Genomic DNA, 18,767 nt, shown 5'->3' with positions numbered 1-18,767 from the left:
TTGTTATGTAAACATAGAGGGGGAAATAACAGGAGGATGTGATAGATTAGAGGAGGTAGGGACGAGTGTATGTGTGTTTGTCGAGAGAGAGAGAGAGAGAGAGAGAGAGAGAGAGAGAGAGAGAGAGAGAGAGAGAGAGAGTGTGTGTGTGTGTGTGTGTGTGAGTGTGTGTGTGTGTGTGGAGAGAGAGAGAGAGAGAGAGAGAGAGAGAGAGAGAGAGAGAGAGAGAGAGAGAGAGTGTGTGTGTGTGTGTGTGTGTGTGTGGGTGTGTGTGTGTGTGTGTGTGTGTCGTGTGTGTGTGTGTGTGTATGTGTGTGTGTGTGTGTGTGTGCTTTGAGCTGAAACTTGGTGGATATTCCTTACTAACACTTCAGAAACCGATGTTTTGCTACGGGGGGGAAAAAAAAAGAAGAAAAGGATTGAGCACACTGATGTTTTCAAGTGCGTGTGCTGTTCCTCAACCCTGATCACCTCCTCTTGTGGCAGATTGGCAGCAGAAGGCGTTGCAGCCGCCACAGGAGCAGCAGGGGGAGGAGGAGGTGTCTGTAGGAGGACAGGAGACAGAAGCCACTGTGGACACCCTGACGCCCGCTACACAGTACCTCTTCACCCTCTACGCCCACAACGCCATGGGTCCATCCAAGCCCTCCGAGGTGAGCAAGGTTCTCTTGACTACCCGAGTTATGAAGCCAGTTCATGGGTTCTGCTAGGGGTCTGGTTGATGGTAGGTCGTGTGGTCTACCAGGGGTCTGGTTGAGGGTATGTCATGTGTTCGAACAGGGGTCTGGTTGAGGGTAGGTCGTCTGTTCTACCAGGAGTTTGGTTGATGGTAGGTCGTGTGGTCTACCAGGGGTCTGGTTGAGGGTAGGTCGTCTGTTCTACCAAGGGTCTGGTTGAAGGTTGTTCGTGTGTTCGACCAGGGGTCTGGTTGATCGGAGTTCGTGTGTTCTACCAGGGGTTTGGTTGATCGGAGTTCGTGTGTTCGACCAGAGGTCTGGTTGAGGGTAGGTCATGTGTTCGACCAGGGTTCTGGTTGATGGGAGTTCGTGTGGTCGACCAGGGGTCTGGTTGATGGGAGTTCGTGTGTTCTACCAGGGACCCGGAGCACGATAGTTCGAGACATGTAAATCCCTTTTTAATTAAGTTTGACGTCTTAATTCCTCTCATTTGGACGACCTAGCTCATTAAGTACGACGACTTAACCCCCCCTTTGAGTACGATGACTACCGTGGCTAAGTCGTCCAGGGGTTAGACGGGTCTTTCCAACCCTGTGGTGAAGATAGTGTCACACCACAAAGGCACTAATGACTCCATTCTCATGTCGTCCGGATGTCAAGCCAGCCTTTGCGCCACGGAGCTCCGTATTGACTTTTAACCTCATCAGAATGTGTGGCGTCTGCCAACCTTAGCTCTAAGGTGAGGTAGGGAAACTCCTTTTCAGGTAAATGTTTGATCGAAGAAAATGACAGATCTCTCTCTCTCTCTCTCTCTCTCTCTCTCTCTCTCTCTCTCTCTCTCTCTCTCTCTCTCTCTCTCTCTCAACCCTCTAATTGCCACTTTCTGGTTTATTCACCTTCTACAACTTCTACCTTTAACCACCCTCTACCCTTCTTCCTTTATTCACCTTCTACAACTTCTTCCTTTAACCACCCTCTACCCTTCTTCCTTAATTCACCTTCTACAACTTCTTCCTTTAACCACCCTCTACCACTTCCTCCTTTATTCACCTACAACTTCTTCCTTTAACCACCCTCTACTACTTCCTCCTCTGTTCTCCGCTCTTATCCTCATTTGCCACCCTCATCTTCCCTCACTCACGTCATTATGAGAACCCGGGCAAGAACCTTTTCATTCTTCCTCCTGGTTTTTTCTTTCTTTTTCCCCCCCCCTCTCGCTGCACATGACAGGAGAACCTCGGATATTACTGTTTTGCGAAGGCCTTCTCTCTCTCTCTCTCCCCCTGAGGAGACACATGCATGTATATAGTACATTCCCCCGGGGTGGTTAAACCTCCTGTAATACTGCGTGCCACACTGAGTCTTACACACAAGGACTGAAGTGTATCTGTATCCCCCCCTCATAACACTGGGTTCAATTAATATATATATATATATATATATATATATATATATATATATATATATATATATATATATATATATATATATATATATATATATGTATATATATATATATATATATATATATATATATATATATATATATATATATATATATATATATATATGTATATATATATATATATATATATATATATATATATATATATATATATATATATATATATATATATATATATATTAATATATGTATATGTATATATATATATATATATATATATATATATATATATATATATATATATATATATATATATATACATATGTGTGTGTGTGTGTGTGTGTGTGTGTGTGTGTGGATTCTGTTATAGTCTCTGTGTCTTCTGTGTTTCAGTTCAGAGTGTGGTATAGTTCTGTGTTGCGCGTGTTTGTCTTTTCGTCCCTTTTTTGTCGTCTGTCTTTTGATATTGAATCTAATGACATTTTTTTGGTCTGTAGTTTATCTTTTTTTCTTATTGGTGGATGAGAAGGGAAGTGTGGATGATGACAACGTGAGTGAACAACAGCTGATTGCGATTGGCTTAACGGTGTCGTAAGTAGCTTCACTATACCTACGTCATACGTCAACAAGGAAGATGGCAGTAGGAGTGATACGTAGATAATAATTCTACCATCACTCGACGAAAAAGAAGAGGAAAACTAGGAATACTGAAGATTGAGGAGGATATTCTATGGGTAAAAAAAGCTCAGAAGATTTTTCGGAAGATATTTGATGAGTAAAAGATTCAGAAGATTTTTTGGAGGAATATTTTGGATATTTGTACTGAAATGGGAGGGAGGGAGTCCGTGGGAGTTTTTGGAGGTGGGTGGGTGTATGAAGCGCGAGTCTTAGGTTCTTCCTTCCTTAGTTCATCTCTCCTTTTTCCCTCCCCAACTCACTGACCGACTGTATGGCCTCCCTTTCTGCCGCAGGCGCTGCAGGTGACGACGGAGGGAGAGGCCCCCGGTGGGCCACCTCGGGACGTGGTGGTGACAGCGGTCACCTCCACCAGCCTGAGGGTGTCGTGGACGGCGCCGGACGCTGCCGTCAGGCACGGTAGGATCCTGGCCCACTACATCAGCTACGGACACGCCGGGTAAGGAAGGACCTCTTCCTCCTCCTCCTCCTCCTCCTCCTCTTCCTCCTCCTCCTCCTCATAGGGCAAACACATCTGAGCATCGACGTTCATCATGGTTACATGTGTGTCTTTACATGTACTTACACATATACTCAGACGCTCGATACAGTGCATGATAACACCCAAGTGCTCACACACCTACACAACGTGAAGATAAGAGTACCAGGATGTCTTACAGTTCGATAGCGTCCTTTATCATTCTTTCTCTCTACTTCTTATCTACTGATGCTATTCCTCGTGTTCTTTTCTAAGATGAAGAACCATAGTGAAGAACTCCACATGTTCGTCACGCACGGAGAGTTGTTCATTGTTCCACAAGTAGTGTTCTTAATGATCTTGTATCTCCTCTGTGCTCGCCATACGAGGCTGATAATTGACTTGGTCCTGTTTGTTCTTTGTCTCAATTTCTTCGAAGCTGATCCGGTACAAACCCCGATGGAATGCCTTTAGATGCCTTGAACAGATGGACAGAATTCCTTCTCTTCATAACTCTATGCATGTCAGAGGGCAATCTGCTTCTACAGAATGATGGAAACAATTTAGCACTTTATAGCACCTATTTCGTCTATACCGTTTCTTCTCCAACTCACCTGCATTCCGTCCTCCCAGCAGTACCCCGAGCGATCAGCACAAAGTAGTCACGGTCGAGGCAGAGAACTGGTCCACTTCGTCGTCCAGCTCTTCGTCAGCGGCGGCGTCAGCGTCTTCGTCGTCGTCTCCAACGTCGTCGACCTCCCCCGGCGGTTGCTGCTCGGCAGTGGTGACGGAGCTCACGCCCTACACGGAGTACGTGGTCGAGGTGCAAGCCGTCAATGCCCAAGGGGCGGGGCCCTCCAGCGTTCCTGTTACTGCCACTACCCTCGAGGATGGTAAGTGGCAGATACTTCGAATCCCCTTTATGGAGTCTGAGGAACAGATGAATATAGTACAGTAAAGTCTTGGGAGGAGCATGGTAAGTGGCAGATACTTCGAATCCCCTTATAGAGTCCCAAGAAACAGATAAACATCGAACAGTAAAGTCTTGGGAGGGGCTGGAACCTGTCGTTCGTCTAGCCATAGGAATTGAATATCAAGAGACTACAGTATTCAAATCCTTTACCATTAACATCTCTTGCAGGGTCAACAACGAGCGAGATATTGAAGTTAATGGTATCCTTTGATCATAGAACTATTTACTCTTTTTTTTCCCCCACTAAGATACTATCAGACTCTCTTTCCAAATATTTGAGACAACTTATGATCTTCCTAGCATAATGTTCTGACTTATCACAGGGATGGTACAGTTATCACATACTTTGTTGGACGTGGTACGTTTTCGAATTTGGACTAAATGTCATGTAATTTTTTTTAACTTTTTATGTCATTTCATGAGAAAGAAAAGAATATTAATCACAGTTTGCTACACATATTGTGATAAAGTAAATTATCTCTTTTTTTTGTTATCATCATTTGTAACGTAGATTAGGAGCAAATTTTATTGGTTCTTTTTAAAGTTGATTAGGAGCAAATTTTATTGGTTCTTTTTAAAGTAGATTATGCGTAATTCTTTTTGATTTTTCCTATCAATACGATGGTATGTTATCTTCCGTTATATTATCTCTTGTTTCTGTAGATAAGATTTTTCTGATATTGTTACTGTCTTCTTCCTGATAAACTCATCTAGAGACATAAGGTCTCTTGTTATCTGTTCTCCTCACGGAATATCCACTATCCCTCTTCTTCCTCCTCCTCCTCTCTGTTATGCCCCGATGCCCCATTTTAACCTCGGCTTTTTAATTCCCGACGCCTCGTCACCTGCGTAGTGCCGTCGGCAGCCCCGAGCGCCCTTCGGTGCGCCCCGATGACCGCCCACAGCGTCCTCGTCTCGTGGGACGCCCTTAAGCCCGCCAGCGCCCGAGGCCACCTCTTGGGCTACCGCGTCCTCTACGCCCCTGCTGACCGAGGTGAGAGAGAGAGAGAGAGAGAGAGAGAGAGAGAGAGAGAGAGAGAGAGAGAGAGAGAGAGAGACCTACGTTCATATGAAGTGATTTCGCCCTATGAAAGAGAGACTGGGAGAGACGGTAGTGAGAGTGGAGGTGTTCATTTTGGAGAGATGGGAGAGGTGTGGTAGTATGGCTTGGGGAGAGATAGTGGAATGAGTACCATTAAAGATGAAGAAGATAGGGAGAGGTAGTAATTAGAGGGAGAGAGAGAGAGAGAGAGGTGTGAGAGAGAGAGAGAGGTGAGAGAGAGAGAGAGAGGGAGATAGAAAAAAGAAATCGGCCAAAACCACTCGTGTTCTACGGTCTGTATAGTGCTGTCACTTGGTCCTTATCGTCTTCTCTTCTAATACCTGGGATCAGTATTTGCGACCTTTTCCTCGTACTAAAGTGTCACACAAGTTCACTCAGCATTATGTGAGGGATGTGTAACGTGAGCAGACTGAGTGAAGTAGGGCCATGCCTGCTTGGGGGTGCCTCTGTAGTGACCCTATCAGAATTACTATAGAAGGTCTAACCTTTGATTCACAGTCCTGGGGGTTCGAGTCTTGAAGGTAGTGTCAGTTGGTTCATTCGAAGCTCAGAACAGATTCAGAATCGTTTCCAGTCAGTCTTAAAGGATCAGAACGTGTCTCACGATCAGTGACTTCATATGTTTCAAAATCAGACTGGAAATAAAATCAAATGTGTCTGAGACGCTTCACTAATTATTCATCAAAGGGATATTCACTGTCGCTATCAGTGAATAGACTCGACGAAACTGTAAATCGTGAAGTGAATATTGAGTGGGAAATGAAGTAAATATTGAGTGAGAAATGAAGTGAATATTGAGTGAGAAATTAAGTGAATATTGAGTGAGAAATGAAGTGAATATTGAGTGAGAAATGAAATGAATATTGAGTGAAAAATGAAGTGAATATTGAGTGAAAAATGAAGTGAATATTGAGTGAAAAATGAAGTGAATATTGAGTGAAAATTGGAGTGAATATTGAGTGAAAAATGAAGTGAATATTGAGTGAAAAATGAAGTGAATATTGAGTGAAAAATGAAGTGAATATTGAGTGAAAATGAAGTGAATATTGAGTGAGAAATGAAGTGAATATTGAGTGAGAAATGAAGTGAATATTGAGTGAGAAATGAAGTGAATATTGAGTGAAAAATGAAGTGAATATTGAGTGAGAAATGACGTGAATATTGAGTGAGAAATGAAGTGAATATTGAGTGAGACATAGTAACATTAGCTAAGAGTCTGTGAGACGTCGTAGATGAACGGTTTGTTCATGAACAGGTCAGTATTGCCTGCATTTGCCGCTGCTGAGCTCCAACGGCTGGACTGTCGCTAACTGAACCTCTCACGGGGGAAAATGGATATGATAATCATATTGAATGCCCCTCGCTGATGTTAGCAGTGGAGAAAGTTACTCCATCTGAATTTGCTGTTAGGCAAATGTTCCATTGGTGTTTAGGATGACTTTGATAGCAGTTACGTGAAGTTATCTTTTCAATATCGCCAGCTAACCTGCTGGTCTGGCCTCCAGCACATCAGCAAAAGAGCAGTTCAGGCTCCTGCCACAGGGAAAATTGGACCACCACTTCTCGTGGTTCACTGACGGTACGATTTGGGAATACATCCATCACAATTCCATACTAAACAAAAAGACAGAACATCAACCCGTTTTATGTAATTGGTGTTCATATCTTTTCCGCCATTTGTTCTTCCTGCCTCTCTCTCTCTCTTTCCTCCCTCCTGCTCGGGGGGTAATTACCCCTCCGTTATCCTCTCGACCCTAGCCCCCTCACCGACCGAGTGACTCCACCATTAGTCGGTGCCAGGGCCAAGCGCCGAGAACTGGACCTGTACAGCTGCCGGCGTCTCTGGCTCTTGTTCTGTTTCCTCCGCTTCCGCGGCCGAGGACCGGTTTCTGATGATCTCTTGACCCACGGTTACGACGGGAGTCCGGGCTCCTGTGGGTCGTGTTGTGATGGCTTTGGGGGAGAGAGAGAGAGAGAGAGAGAGAGAGAGAGAGAGAGAGAGAGAGAGAGAGAGAGAGAGAGAGAATAAGGAGCAGAAAGAAGAGGAGAATGAGGAAGGAGAGCGAAGAGGACTGCTGGAGTCCTCTCAACTTTCCTTCTTGTTCTCCTTATGTCTCATGTGAGTGGTATGAACCTCACCATTGCTCCTGCAGCCACGGAGCTGAGCGGGGAGACCACATCGTCAGTGAGCGTAGCGCTACGTGGACTTCGTCCCTACACCAACCACTCCCTGCAGGTCGTGGGCTTCACCAGGGTGGGCGAGGGGCCCCCGAGCGAACCCGTCTTCTGCACCACAGAAGAAGATGGTAAGAGTTTCTCAAAGTCATTGGTAGACTGTAGACTGATAATCGAACCCTCCACACATTATTTCTGTAGATTTATTGTGAAGATAGATAGTTAGAGTAGTTAGAATTCATTGCCTGCTTTGCCGTTCTGCCTCTCTGCCCTCCAACAATGAACCATTGTCATCCTCCATCACAGTGTTACTCCATCCTCCACTCTCCCTCGACAGTGCCACGCTGACGCCCTCCGCTCATCTCCACCGTGCCAGACTATTCGCCTCCTTTCATCTTCCTTACCCTCGAGAGTGCCAGGCGAACGCCCTCGTCTCCCCCTTACAGTGCCACGCTGACGCCCTCCGCCCATCTCCACCGTGCCAGACTATTCGCCCCTTTCATCTCCCTTACCCTCGAGAGTGGCAGTCTAACGCCCTCGTCTCCCCCTTACAGTGCCAGGTCCGCCGGCCGGGGTGAAGGCAGCGGTGGCTGGGCCCGGGCGAGTGGTCGTCTCGTGGCTGCCTCCCACCAACAGCAATGGTCGCCTCCTCACCTACACCATCAGCCTCAGGGGTCGCGACGTCAAGGTGGGTCACACACACACACACCCTCCTGACGGGGAAGATCACATGACCGAGGTCTCATGACACGTGGTCTTTGTCACCCACCCCTCCTTCCACCGGGTCATTGCTCGTAACAGTCACTCATAAATCGATGCTTCATGTAGCCAGCGAGTTACCAAAATGGTAAACATAAAGAGTCTGCTTCAGGAAACTGGGTCACTGAGGGAGTCTGGGTTCGTGAGGGGGTTTAGGACGTGCCTTGGCCTAACCCTCATTAGCCAAATTATCAACTTTGTAAGTAAAATTTCACATCAATATTTTTTTTTCAAAGATTACGTAGGAGGACGTTTTATGACAGTATATCTTCTTTTCTTTTTTTTGTCAGCTTTGACAAATTTGAACAGGACGGTACGATTCATGAGCACGACGGTACGACGCGACGGTACGATAGTATGACCCCTAGGGTCGTGATGACCTGGCGTTTGACCTGAGTCAGGATAAAGCTACGTACCGTTGCATTTAAGGGTACGTACCGTCGTGACTAAGGGACCGTACCGTCGTATTTAAGGGTACGTGCCGTCATCGTTAAGAGACCGTACCGTCGCACTTAAGGGACCGTACCGTCGCACTTAAGGGTACGTACCATCGTCGTTAAGGGACCGTACCGTCGTACTTAAGGTGCCTACCGTCGTACTCAAGGGACCATACCATCGTACTTAAGGGTACGTACCGTCGTACATAAGGGACCATACCGTCGTACCTAATGGTACGTACCGTTGTGCCTGAGGGTGTATCATCACGTCTACCACCTTGGGTGGCTGTGCTAATATGCACTGCATCGCTGAGAAGCCCTTCAGGTAGGCGCCCCCCAGGGGCGTGGGGAGCAACGTCTCGGGGCTCCTTAATCCCTTAATACCTCGCTCCCTGATTAGGGATCGCAGGCAGGAGGAAGCTCCAGCATAGCCTCCTTCTTGTACCCTGACATCTAAATTTCCCTAAAGACGAACTTATCCTCTCTACGTCACCCGTGCATTCCTTTCGCCTTATTAATTTACGTCTCTTTTTGTGTGTACGATACTTCGCCCCCTCTGGTAGAATGTATTCCGATACTGGTTGTGTATATGTCTTGATCCTCTGTGTTCGTTTTCACTTCAAACGCGAATAGTCACTTTTCCACTCAGCTTCTCCCCTTCTCTTTATAAAGAAAAGAAAGCCATCTTATCTGCAGACTAAAATTTGCGTCTCTGAATTTCATTTAATCTTCAAGAAAAAATGTTAGACATCCACCTGTCATATTGAAGTGGATGACACCCTCTATGTACCAGGGACACAGTCCTGACACACCACGCGTAACTTGGACCACATAATCATTGATATATCTAAAACACCTTGACAATGTAGTTCTTGATCGAATGCGTGTGATCACTCACTTAGACCAGTAATGAGGCATAGTTTGATTTCTTGTTCCATTCATCGTACAGCAATCTTCAATGTCTTATTTTCTTGTCAGATCCTTGTAGTTACCCCATACAAAACATAGGTGTAGCGGGTTCCTGCATCAGTTGGAGACTGTATAATACCAGAGAAGATTATGCAGTTGCTCTCAAATGATCCGTAAGACATTAATTAGCATCGTGCTTGAACTTACGAGCGACAGAACTGAGGCTAAATGATATTACATCCACAAAAAAAAAATAAGACGTTTGACTGAATTTGAGTCGTGCAATGAAAACGTACAAAGGTAAACAAACGAAAACGAGTACCTAGGTATCTGTTAGCCAAACTGGAGTAAAAGAATGTTGATAGTCATAAATAAGAGGTGCAGTGCTGGAAATAAATTATTTAGATGATAAATGAATTATTTAGAAAATACTAGCGATATGTATAAGACCCGGTTAATTAACTTCGTAGCAATATGGATAAGACCGGGTTAATTAACTTTAACACTTAAGAGGTTTATTGTTCATTATACGAGACTTAATTTTGCTACCGTGTCTCCCTCCATCTCTATAGATCAAAAATGTTCAATACTATTGGTATCTTACCGTTCCGTGACCCCGTCATAGACTTTTAGGTGTTATGTTATTTTGGCATGTACTCCCATGTTGTCGTGTGTCCTCCAGTGTAATCATGCATGTACTACCATGTAATGAGTCATGTACTCTAATGCAAGCAGGAGTGTTACTTCTTTGTAATCATGTGAGTACTTCCATGTAATCAGTCATGCACTCCCATGTCATCAGGCTTGTACTTCCATGCTATCATATACGTACTTCCATGTACTCAGACATGTACTCCCATGGTAATACAAGTGCACCTCTGTGTAATCAGTCAGTTACTGTCATACCAGCAGGTGTACAAACCCTCTAATGAGAGTGACTTCCAATGGTTCTCTGGTCCCTCAGAGGTATGTGGTGCGGGCGCCGACGACCAAGCACGAAGTGAACGTAGCAGTGGGCGGGAGCACCACCCAGGTGAGGGTGGCTGCCAGCACCAGGGTGGGCGAGGGACCGCCCTCACCACCAGTCACCCTCAAGCCGACCAACACAGGTAACGCGCCAGGCACACTCCACTCCCACGGCTGTCGAGGGAGTGGTGTGTGTGTGTGTGTGTGTGTGTGTGTGTGTATCTTAAGAATCAACCCTTCATACCCTCAGGTGTGTCCACTGCGGGAAGCAAGACCTTACCATTGTGTGGTATGCCTCATTACTGACCCGAGTTGGTGTATAGAGTTAGCTGAGAGAAATCCTACCTTTCGTCAGGGCCAAGGGTCAAGTGGCCCTGAGTTCCGTCTGTCTAGAGTCCCTAAAAAAAAACAGGGGAGGACCCTGACTGAATAATATATCTTCTTTTTATTTAACTGTCTACCGTCTGTGTTGTCTGTGGTGCGTCCTGTGCCCTCAACACCCACCTGTCTGTCTGTCTGACTCAGTGGCGGCGCGGGTGGTGTCGTGGGGAGGGGTGACCGCCGTGCACTGGGAGGAGGACGTCAGCCTCCGGTGTGAGGCGGTCGGGGAGCCGCCTCCCTCCAGGACCTGGTACCGCAACAACACCGTCATCAGCGACGCCTCCCACAAGTAGGTCCTCACTGTCTCCTCCCACAAGTAGGTCCTCACTGTCTCCTCCCACAAGTAGGTCCTCACTGTCTCCTCCCACAAGTAGGTCCTCACTGTCTCCTCCCACTAGTAGGTCCTCACTGTCTCCTCCCACAAGTAGGTCATCAGTGACTCATCTCCCACAAGTAGGCTCTCACTGTCTCCTCCCACAAGTAGGTCCTCACTGACTCTCCTCCCACAAGTAGGTCCTCACTGACTCTCCTCCCACAAGTAGGTCATCATCGACTCACTTCCTCCCATAACTGAGTCATCATCATTTTGCAGTGTTTTCTCCTAACCCATTCCATGTATTAGTTCCCCTGTATACTTTAAAATCCTATGATATGTTGTGTATCAGTATACACTCCTATATTCAGATGGTACAGCAATCTATGTTTCTAATCACTTAAATGTAATTATTTTCGGGATTCTTTAAGACAGTGAGTCTGGTTAACACTAGCGAGAGACAATAAGTCTCCGGTTAACACCAGCGAGAGATCAGGTTCCGTTTAACGTCATATAGGTAGCCATTCTTCTAGGTTACATCTCTGACATACACGAATAATTCAGGCTTTTTCTGATAGACGGGAATACCAAGCTCTTCACTGTGTCTCTCCCATGCCATGAACCGACACACGACGCTTTCTCCAAGTGTCAGGGAGCCCACGAAGGGAAATGCACGTAAGTCGACAACGTTAGAGTGATTTTTAAGGGTGTCTCTTTGTCTTTCAAGACGTGGGCGAACCGTCTTTTAAAGACTGTAGGTATGGCCTCTGTGATCTATTAGGTGGCGTACCACGATGAAAGTCACGAGAAGACCCATTAGAGATGGTCTGAAATGTGACCTCTCGGTGCATCAAGGTTCGTGCCCAGTAAGGACCGCATTCATTAGCCAGACTCGAGTGTTTCAGACCACAAGAAAACACGAACCATGTTGATGTTTTCTTATTGTAAATACTCATCACTGTTAGGTGAGGTTCTTAGATCTATCTACTGAAGTAGTGCATTTGATGTTCATGTTTCTAGTGTGGAACTTCAATATGATCTTGGGTGTAGGGGAACGTATATGTGGTGTAGACCCAATAGACATGCAGGGGAGTAGGGGAATGTCCATCCAGTGTGGAACCTACACATGCACGGGGGGTGTGGTGGAATGCCTCTCATCCGTGAAACCTAGTCAAGAACAGGGGATGTAAGGGAATGTCTCTCTGGTGTGGAACCTACACGTGCATGTTGTGTAGAGAGGAAAGTCTCTAGGTTGTCTACCGTCTAGATCAAGGCTTAATCTATTTTGCACCCAAGGAAAACCTTCATGTTGACATGTATCACTAAAGTCTGAGGGATATTCTCGCCCAGAACAAAGTCTGGCATCTCGATTATTCATAAAATCTATATATGATTATCATAATAGATTTAAAAGTTGCCTTCGTTTTCTAATATAAATTTTTGCAATCGAACGATTAAGTGGAGTAGATATTTTTCCATTGGGTGTTTGAGAGATGATGATGAACAGTGGAGGGAATTTAAGACAAGGTGAATCTTTATCTCCACCTAAATCCCATCACATATTCTACAGTTCTTTATCTACGTGTAACATCAGTGCATCAACAGTACACCACACTATTCTAAGGTCATTATCTGGCATTAATGATGTCTCCCTTCGTCAGGCGGGTCTCGAGCTACCCCGACGGGACACTGGTTCTGAGGGACGTCCAGAGGAAGGACTCTGGCAACTACACCTGTAGGGTCACCAACACCCATGGAGACGACCACATCACCTACGTCCTCACTGTCCAGGGTAAGTGGGTCTTCACCCTCTAGAGTTGGTTGTTGGGTCCTTCTAAACAAGTAAGATGGATAGCTGGGTCCTCCTCACTATCTAGGATGGGTAGCTGGGTCTTCCTCTCTATCTAGGGTGGGTAGCTGGGTCCTCCTCACTATCTAGGATGGGTAGTTGGGTCCTTCTCACTATCTAGGGTGGGTATCTGGGTCCTCCTCACGATCTAGGGTGGGTAGCTGGGTCCTCCTCACTATCTAGGGAGGGTAACTGAGTCCTCCTCACTGTCTAGGGTAGGTAGCTGGCTCCTCCTCACTGTCTAGGGTGGGTAGCTGGGTCCTCCTTACTATCTAGGGAGGGTAGCTGGGTCCTCCTCTGTCTAGGGAGGGTAGCTGGGTCCTCCACACTATCTAGGGTGGGTAGCTGGGTCCTCCTTACTATCTAGGCAGGGTAGCTGGGTCCTCCTCTGTCTAGGGAGGGTAGCTGGGTCCTCCCTACTATCTAGGGAGGGTAGCTGGGTCCTCCTCTGTCTAGGAAGGGTAGCTGGGTCCTCCACACTATCTAGGGTGGGTAGCTGGGTCCTCCTTACTATCTAGGGAGGGTAGCTGGTTCCTCCTCTGTCTAGGAAGGGTAGCTGGGTCCTCCACACTATCTAGAGAGGGTAGCTGGGTCCTCCTTACTATCTAGGGAGGGTAGCTGGGTCCTCCTCTGTCTAGGAAGGGTAGCTGGGTCCTCCTTACTATCTAGGGAGGGTAGCTGGGTCCTCCTTACTATCTAGGGAGGGTAGCTGGGTCCTCCACACTATCTAGGGTGGGTAGCTGGGTCCTCCCTACTATCTAGGGAGGGTAGCTGGGTCCTCCTCTGTCTAGGAAGGGTAGCTGGGTCCTCCACACTATCTAGGGTGGGTAGCTGGGTCCTCCTTACTATCTAGGGAGGGTAGCTGGGTCCTCCTCTGTCTAGGAAGGGTAGCTGGGTCCTCCACACTATCTAGGGTGGGTAGCTGGGTCCTCCTTACTATCTAGGGAGGGTAGCTGGGTCCTCCTCTGTCTAGGAAGGGTAGCTGGGTCCTCCTTACTATCTAGGGAGGGTAGCTGGGTCCTCCTCAGTCTAGGAAGGGTAGCTGGGTCCTCCACACTATCTAGGGTGGGTAGCTGGGTCCTCCTCACTGTCTAGGGTGGGTAGCTGGGTCTTCCTTTCTATCTAGGGTGGGTAGCTGGGTCCTCCTCACTTTCTAAGGTGGGTAGCTGGGTCCTCCACACTATCTAGGGTGGGTAGCTGGCTTCCTCCTCACTGTCTAGGGAGGGTAGCTGGGTCCTAGGGTGGATAGTTAAGTCCTCTTTATGAACGACAAGAAAGACTGTATGTTTCCATTTGAATTAATTTGTTTCTCTCTCTCTCTTTCTCTCTCCCTCTCTCTCCCCCTCTCTCATCGCGGTCGTGCCTCCCTCAGTACCGCCGTCTCCGCCACGCATTCACGTCACGAGGACGGGCGCGACGACGCTGACGGTGGCGTGGAGGACGGGCGACGAGGGCGGGGCGCCGCTCCTGGGCCTCACTGTCTCCTACAAGAAGGACTACGGCGAGTGGCAGGAGGAGACCGTCCCCCCGACCCAGACTTCGCATGACCTCCATGGTCTCTCCTGCGGCAACCACTACGACCTCTACGTCACCGCCTACAACAAGGTGGGTCCTACAACCTCGCCCTCACCACCTACGAGGAAGGCGGGTCATAACAGACTCATGGTCACCACCTTACAACACCCAGGTACACTTCGCTCTCCATTGCAGGTGGGACACGGACGCCCTTCGGAAAATCTGCGGACGAAGACGGCGGGGTCTCCCCCCAACGCGGGCGGGCGTGAGGGCGTGGTGAACGCCAACACATCGTGGGCGGCGGTGAGCTTAGCCCAGTGGAGCGACGGAGGTTGTCCCATCAGCCACTACAGCGTCGCCTACAGGAGGAGCAGCAGCTCCTCCTGGGTAGTAGGTGAGCGATTATAATGGACCCGCTCCTCACAACATCACACCCACTGACGCATACTATACTTATATAATCCCAGGACCCCTTTTATAAGTATAGGGTAAAGGGAAGAATATATCATTAATGATCATCGTAATCTAATCATAGACTAATATTTTACTGAAAAATTAATCATGCATATAGCCATTTTAACCAGTATTTACCTCCATATCACAAGCCTTGGCTCCCTCTGTCTCCTTAAGTGTAGAGGGATCAATTTACATTATCTATTTAGCTTTGTAAATAGCCCTATGGATTTACCACAAACTGACACAGTTACAGATAAGTTCCTCAGTGGGTTACGTGGGAGGTTCTGGCTGCAGTTTGACTGTGTTGTGTACCGTGACAGTGGGGGACATGATGGAGGTGGATGATACGAAGACTTTGCTCCACGGTGGATGCTGGGTTCTTCAGACTGACACACACACACACACACACACACACACTCTCTCTCTCTCTCTCTCTCTCTCTCTCTCGTCTTCGCGAACCCAGTACTTGTGGAAGGACTTGAAGCCTTGGTCTGCTATATCCTAACCAGGACAATACCTAAATCATGTCGCCCTTGTTTGTGAATAAATGAGACCTTCTTTTTTCTTCTAGGTACTGACGAAGACGACCCAGGTCTCGATCTTGCTTGTTGTGGTGTTTGTGGCGGTAGTAACTGAGTTTTTGTTTTGTGATCCCATGACGTCTTTGTGGTATGTACCACTGCTGTCCCTGAGCGCACTAGACTAATGCTGCTTTGCCTTGCCACCCGCAGTGTCCGAGCGTGTGGAAGGAGGGCGTCCGGTAGAGCTGGGCGGCCTCATGCCCGCCACCCCATACCTGGTGAGGGTCACCGCCCACAACTCAGCAGGCAGTAAGACGCAGGACTACCCCTTCACCACGGCGCCGCTCAGCGGAGGTGAGGTCACTTGCAACGTCGGAGGGGGGAAGAGTTGAGGTGAGAGAGGTGGGTGTTGGTGAGAAGGGAGGTAGAGGAGGAAGGTAGCTAGGTTGGGAGGGAGGAAAGGTGAGATGGGAGAGCAAGGTGAAAAACGAGGATTTACAGAGAGAGAGAGAGAGAGAGAGAGAGAGAGAGAGAGAGAGAGAGAGAGAGAGAGAGAGAGAATTCTGGGTATACATTACCACGACATGTTGTTCATCGAATGCTAGTCCCTATACCTTTTGTTCATCAAATAGACGTCCCAACAGCTTTTTTTCATCAAATGGACATCCTTACACCCTTTGTTCATCAGATGGACACCGCTACAGCATTTGTTCATCAGGTGGAGGTTCCTGCACCTTTTGTTCGTCAAATGGACGTCCCTTCAGCTTTTGTTCATCAAATGGAAGTGCTCACACCTTATGTTCATCAAATAGACGTCCCTACACCTCTCTTTCACCAAATGGATGTCCCTGCACCTTTTGTTCATCAGATGGACGTCCATACAGCATTTGTTCATCAGATGAACGTTCCTTCACCGTTTGTTCATCAAATTGACGTCCCTACATCAATCATTCATTAGGTATTGTTCACAAGTTCGAAGTGTATTTGTTTTTTTGGTTTTTTAGTGAAATGTTTGCTTTAACAAGTGTGTACGTGTGTGTTTGTGCCACAGGTCCGTCCTCGCCGGGGCTGGTGATGGACGGGGTGTATCTGACCGACGTGCGGGTTCTCCTGCCCGTCGTGGCCTCCTCCCTGGCCCTCCTCGCCACCGTCATCACCGTGTGCGTCTGCGTCAGGAAAAGTAAGTTCCTGAGGCTGGCACAGAGGGCCAGAGTTGGCATCCTCCCAGTACAAGTAGATGGATTTATAGTCTTGCACTGATTAACTTTCATGATTATCGAAGATGAGAGGATCGCAAGTCTTCATTTTACATACACGATTTACGTTGGTAATCAAATAGGCTTAGTCTTACTTTCATTTACAGCTTAAGTGCATATTTTTTTTTAAGATTTCTTTGCACGACATTTACAGCTGAAGTGATGTGATAAAGAGAGGCTAAAAGTATTAGTTTTTATTCACTCAATTACTTATCTAAATTTGAAGTCTTGTGAATGAAGAGAACCGAGTAGATGTATTTTATGTTATCTTCAACGAGGAACAGAAGGTGGAACTCTTTTGTATGTCTTAGACACTCTGGTTTACTTACTGATCCAACGTTGACAAATCAGAGTACAGTCCCCTCAAAGAACTTGTCACCTATAAGGAGTCCAACCTTTCCCTGCTGCTAAGTGTAGCGCAGCCATAGAAAAGCAGGTGCCCCTTGGGGAAAAAAGGAGTCCTGGGGTTACAACAGGATCCCTTGTGGGTATTTATAGATGTATCTGTCATGTACTGAAGGTGGCGCCCTTCCTCCCCTTCTCCAGAGCCTCCGCCGGCCTCGCCCCAGAGCGGTGGAGGGGACAGCAGCGTTACAGCCGTGCAGGACAACAAGGAGAACATGAAGCAGAGGGAGCAGTACTATGCCACCGTCAGGAAGACCTCCCCACACCGGGACCCCACGGCACTGGAGAGGATCCCAGGTACGTCCCCAAAACCTTCCCTCATCGCAGTCCCCACCACGGAACTGGAGAGGATCCCAGGTATGTTTCCAAGACGCTGGGATCCCACTTAGGGAATATCCCAGGTGGCTGATGTCCCAGGGCAGGGTGGTGAGATGTCAAAGTCACAACCCATGTGGCAAGGGAAGCCATGGGACTAGCTGGTGTAAATCCTTGGAACAGTAATACCTATCAGGTCAGGAACTCACATGTGTATTGTATGAGTCAGGTGTGGATGAACATGCTGTTCTGCCACATGTGTGCCAGTCACTGTATATGGCCCTTTCATCACAGTTGTGTTGTCTGAAATGAATGAGATCCAAAGATTCGTGGCATATTTAAGTCTTCCTGGGATGATATATGCTAAGGCTATGAATGGACCCGACTCCCAACACCCTGCTTCAAGGCATGCCCACTTCAGAGGATTCCAAAACCCTTTGATAAGGAGCCACCAACGGTGATCCACAGGGCTGGCCATGGGGAAGGCATGGCAGAGGGCAGAAGAGTAAGACAAGGAGAGGATGGGTCATAGGCAGAGTAGGTCACAGGGTTTGCAGTGGGACAGAGAATGTTACAGGATAGGCTCTGAGACCAGGTAGGTCATAGAGCAGGCCCTGAGGATAGGTTAGCCACAGGACAAGCCATGGTGGCTGGTAGGTCACAGAGTAATCCCTGAGAGCAGGTAGGTCATAGACTGATTCGGTGTCATCTTGAACTCACAAATGACTTATGAATTAAACTCACAGAATAACTCATGGATTGAATTCACTAACGTGAACCCTCGCAATCTCTTGCAGAGTACGCGGACGACATCTACCCGTACGCCACCTTCCAGATGAATAATAACCAGCAGGGGCAGCAGGTGCAGCAGGGTCAGGCTCAGCAGGGGCAGCGTCCACGCCTACAGCAGCCTCCACCGCAACAGCACCACAACCCTTCCAGGGGCCACTACCAGCCCTGCCCTTACAAGGACGTGATGGCCGGCAGAGAGGTGGGTCTGCAGCACACATCATAGGACACCCACCAGACGCCACCGAGGACCCCCTCTCTCCTGACGGTGGTCAGGTCTCTCGTGACACGACAGAGGACAGATCGAAGTAGGAGGAGGAGCAACAAAACCTGACCTGCGTTTTGTTGCTGTCAGTACAGAACTGTAGCTGTCGATGCTGCAGTGTGGACCTCGCTATCAACACCGTTCAGCAACATGGTTAAACACATACTCAGCTGGGGAGGGATAAT

At 47.6% G+C, this 18,767-nt stretch overlaps 1 protein-coding gene across 6 annotated transcripts in view; it reads left to right on the top strand.

The window, feature by feature from the left end:
- Positions 1–18,767, top strand: part of LOC139759970 (cell adhesion molecule Dscam2-like) — a 42,080-nt gene that overhangs the window by 16,499 nt on the left and 6,814 nt on the right. For 5 of the 6 annotated variants that reach the window (XR_011715187.1, XM_071682692.1, XM_071682688.1 and 2 more), the window contains 15 exons: positions 487–653; positions 3,054–3,217; positions 3,869–4,128; positions 5,062–5,202; positions 7,425–7,577; positions 8,001–8,134; positions 10,516–10,660; positions 11,043–11,187; positions 12,873–13,003; positions 14,433–14,665; positions 14,771–14,969; positions 15,763–15,906; positions 16,604–16,732; positions 17,355–17,510; positions 18,326–18,519. Coding sequence is in view for 5 of the 6 variants with exons in the window: in XM_071682692.1 (XP_071538793.1) it covers positions 487–653; positions 3,054–3,217; positions 3,869–4,128; positions 5,062–5,202; positions 7,425–7,577; positions 8,001–8,134; positions 10,516–10,660; positions 11,043–11,187; positions 12,873–13,003; positions 14,433–14,665; positions 14,771–14,969; positions 15,763–15,906; positions 16,604–16,732; positions 17,355–17,510; positions 18,326–18,519 (2,495 nt within the window). In the remaining variant the exon portion in view is untranslated. The remainder of the gene's footprint in view (positions 1–486; positions 654–3,053; positions 3,218–3,868; positions 4,129–5,061; positions 5,203–7,424; positions 7,578–8,000; positions 8,135–10,515; positions 10,661–11,042; positions 11,188–12,872; positions 13,004–14,432; positions 14,666–14,770; positions 14,970–15,762; positions 15,907–16,603; positions 16,733–17,354; positions 17,511–18,325; positions 18,520–18,767) is intronic. The other variant, XM_071682689.1, reaches the window with a different exon arrangement.

Source organism: Panulirus ornatus, chromosome 34 (genome assembly GCF_036320965.1).
Source record: "Panulirus ornatus isolate Po-2019 chromosome 34, ASM3632096v1, whole genome shotgun sequence".
Lineage (NCBI taxonomy): Eukaryota > Metazoa > Arthropoda > Malacostraca > Decapoda > Palinuridae > Panulirus > Panulirus ornatus.
This window is presented reverse-complemented; position numbering and strand designations above follow the sequence as displayed.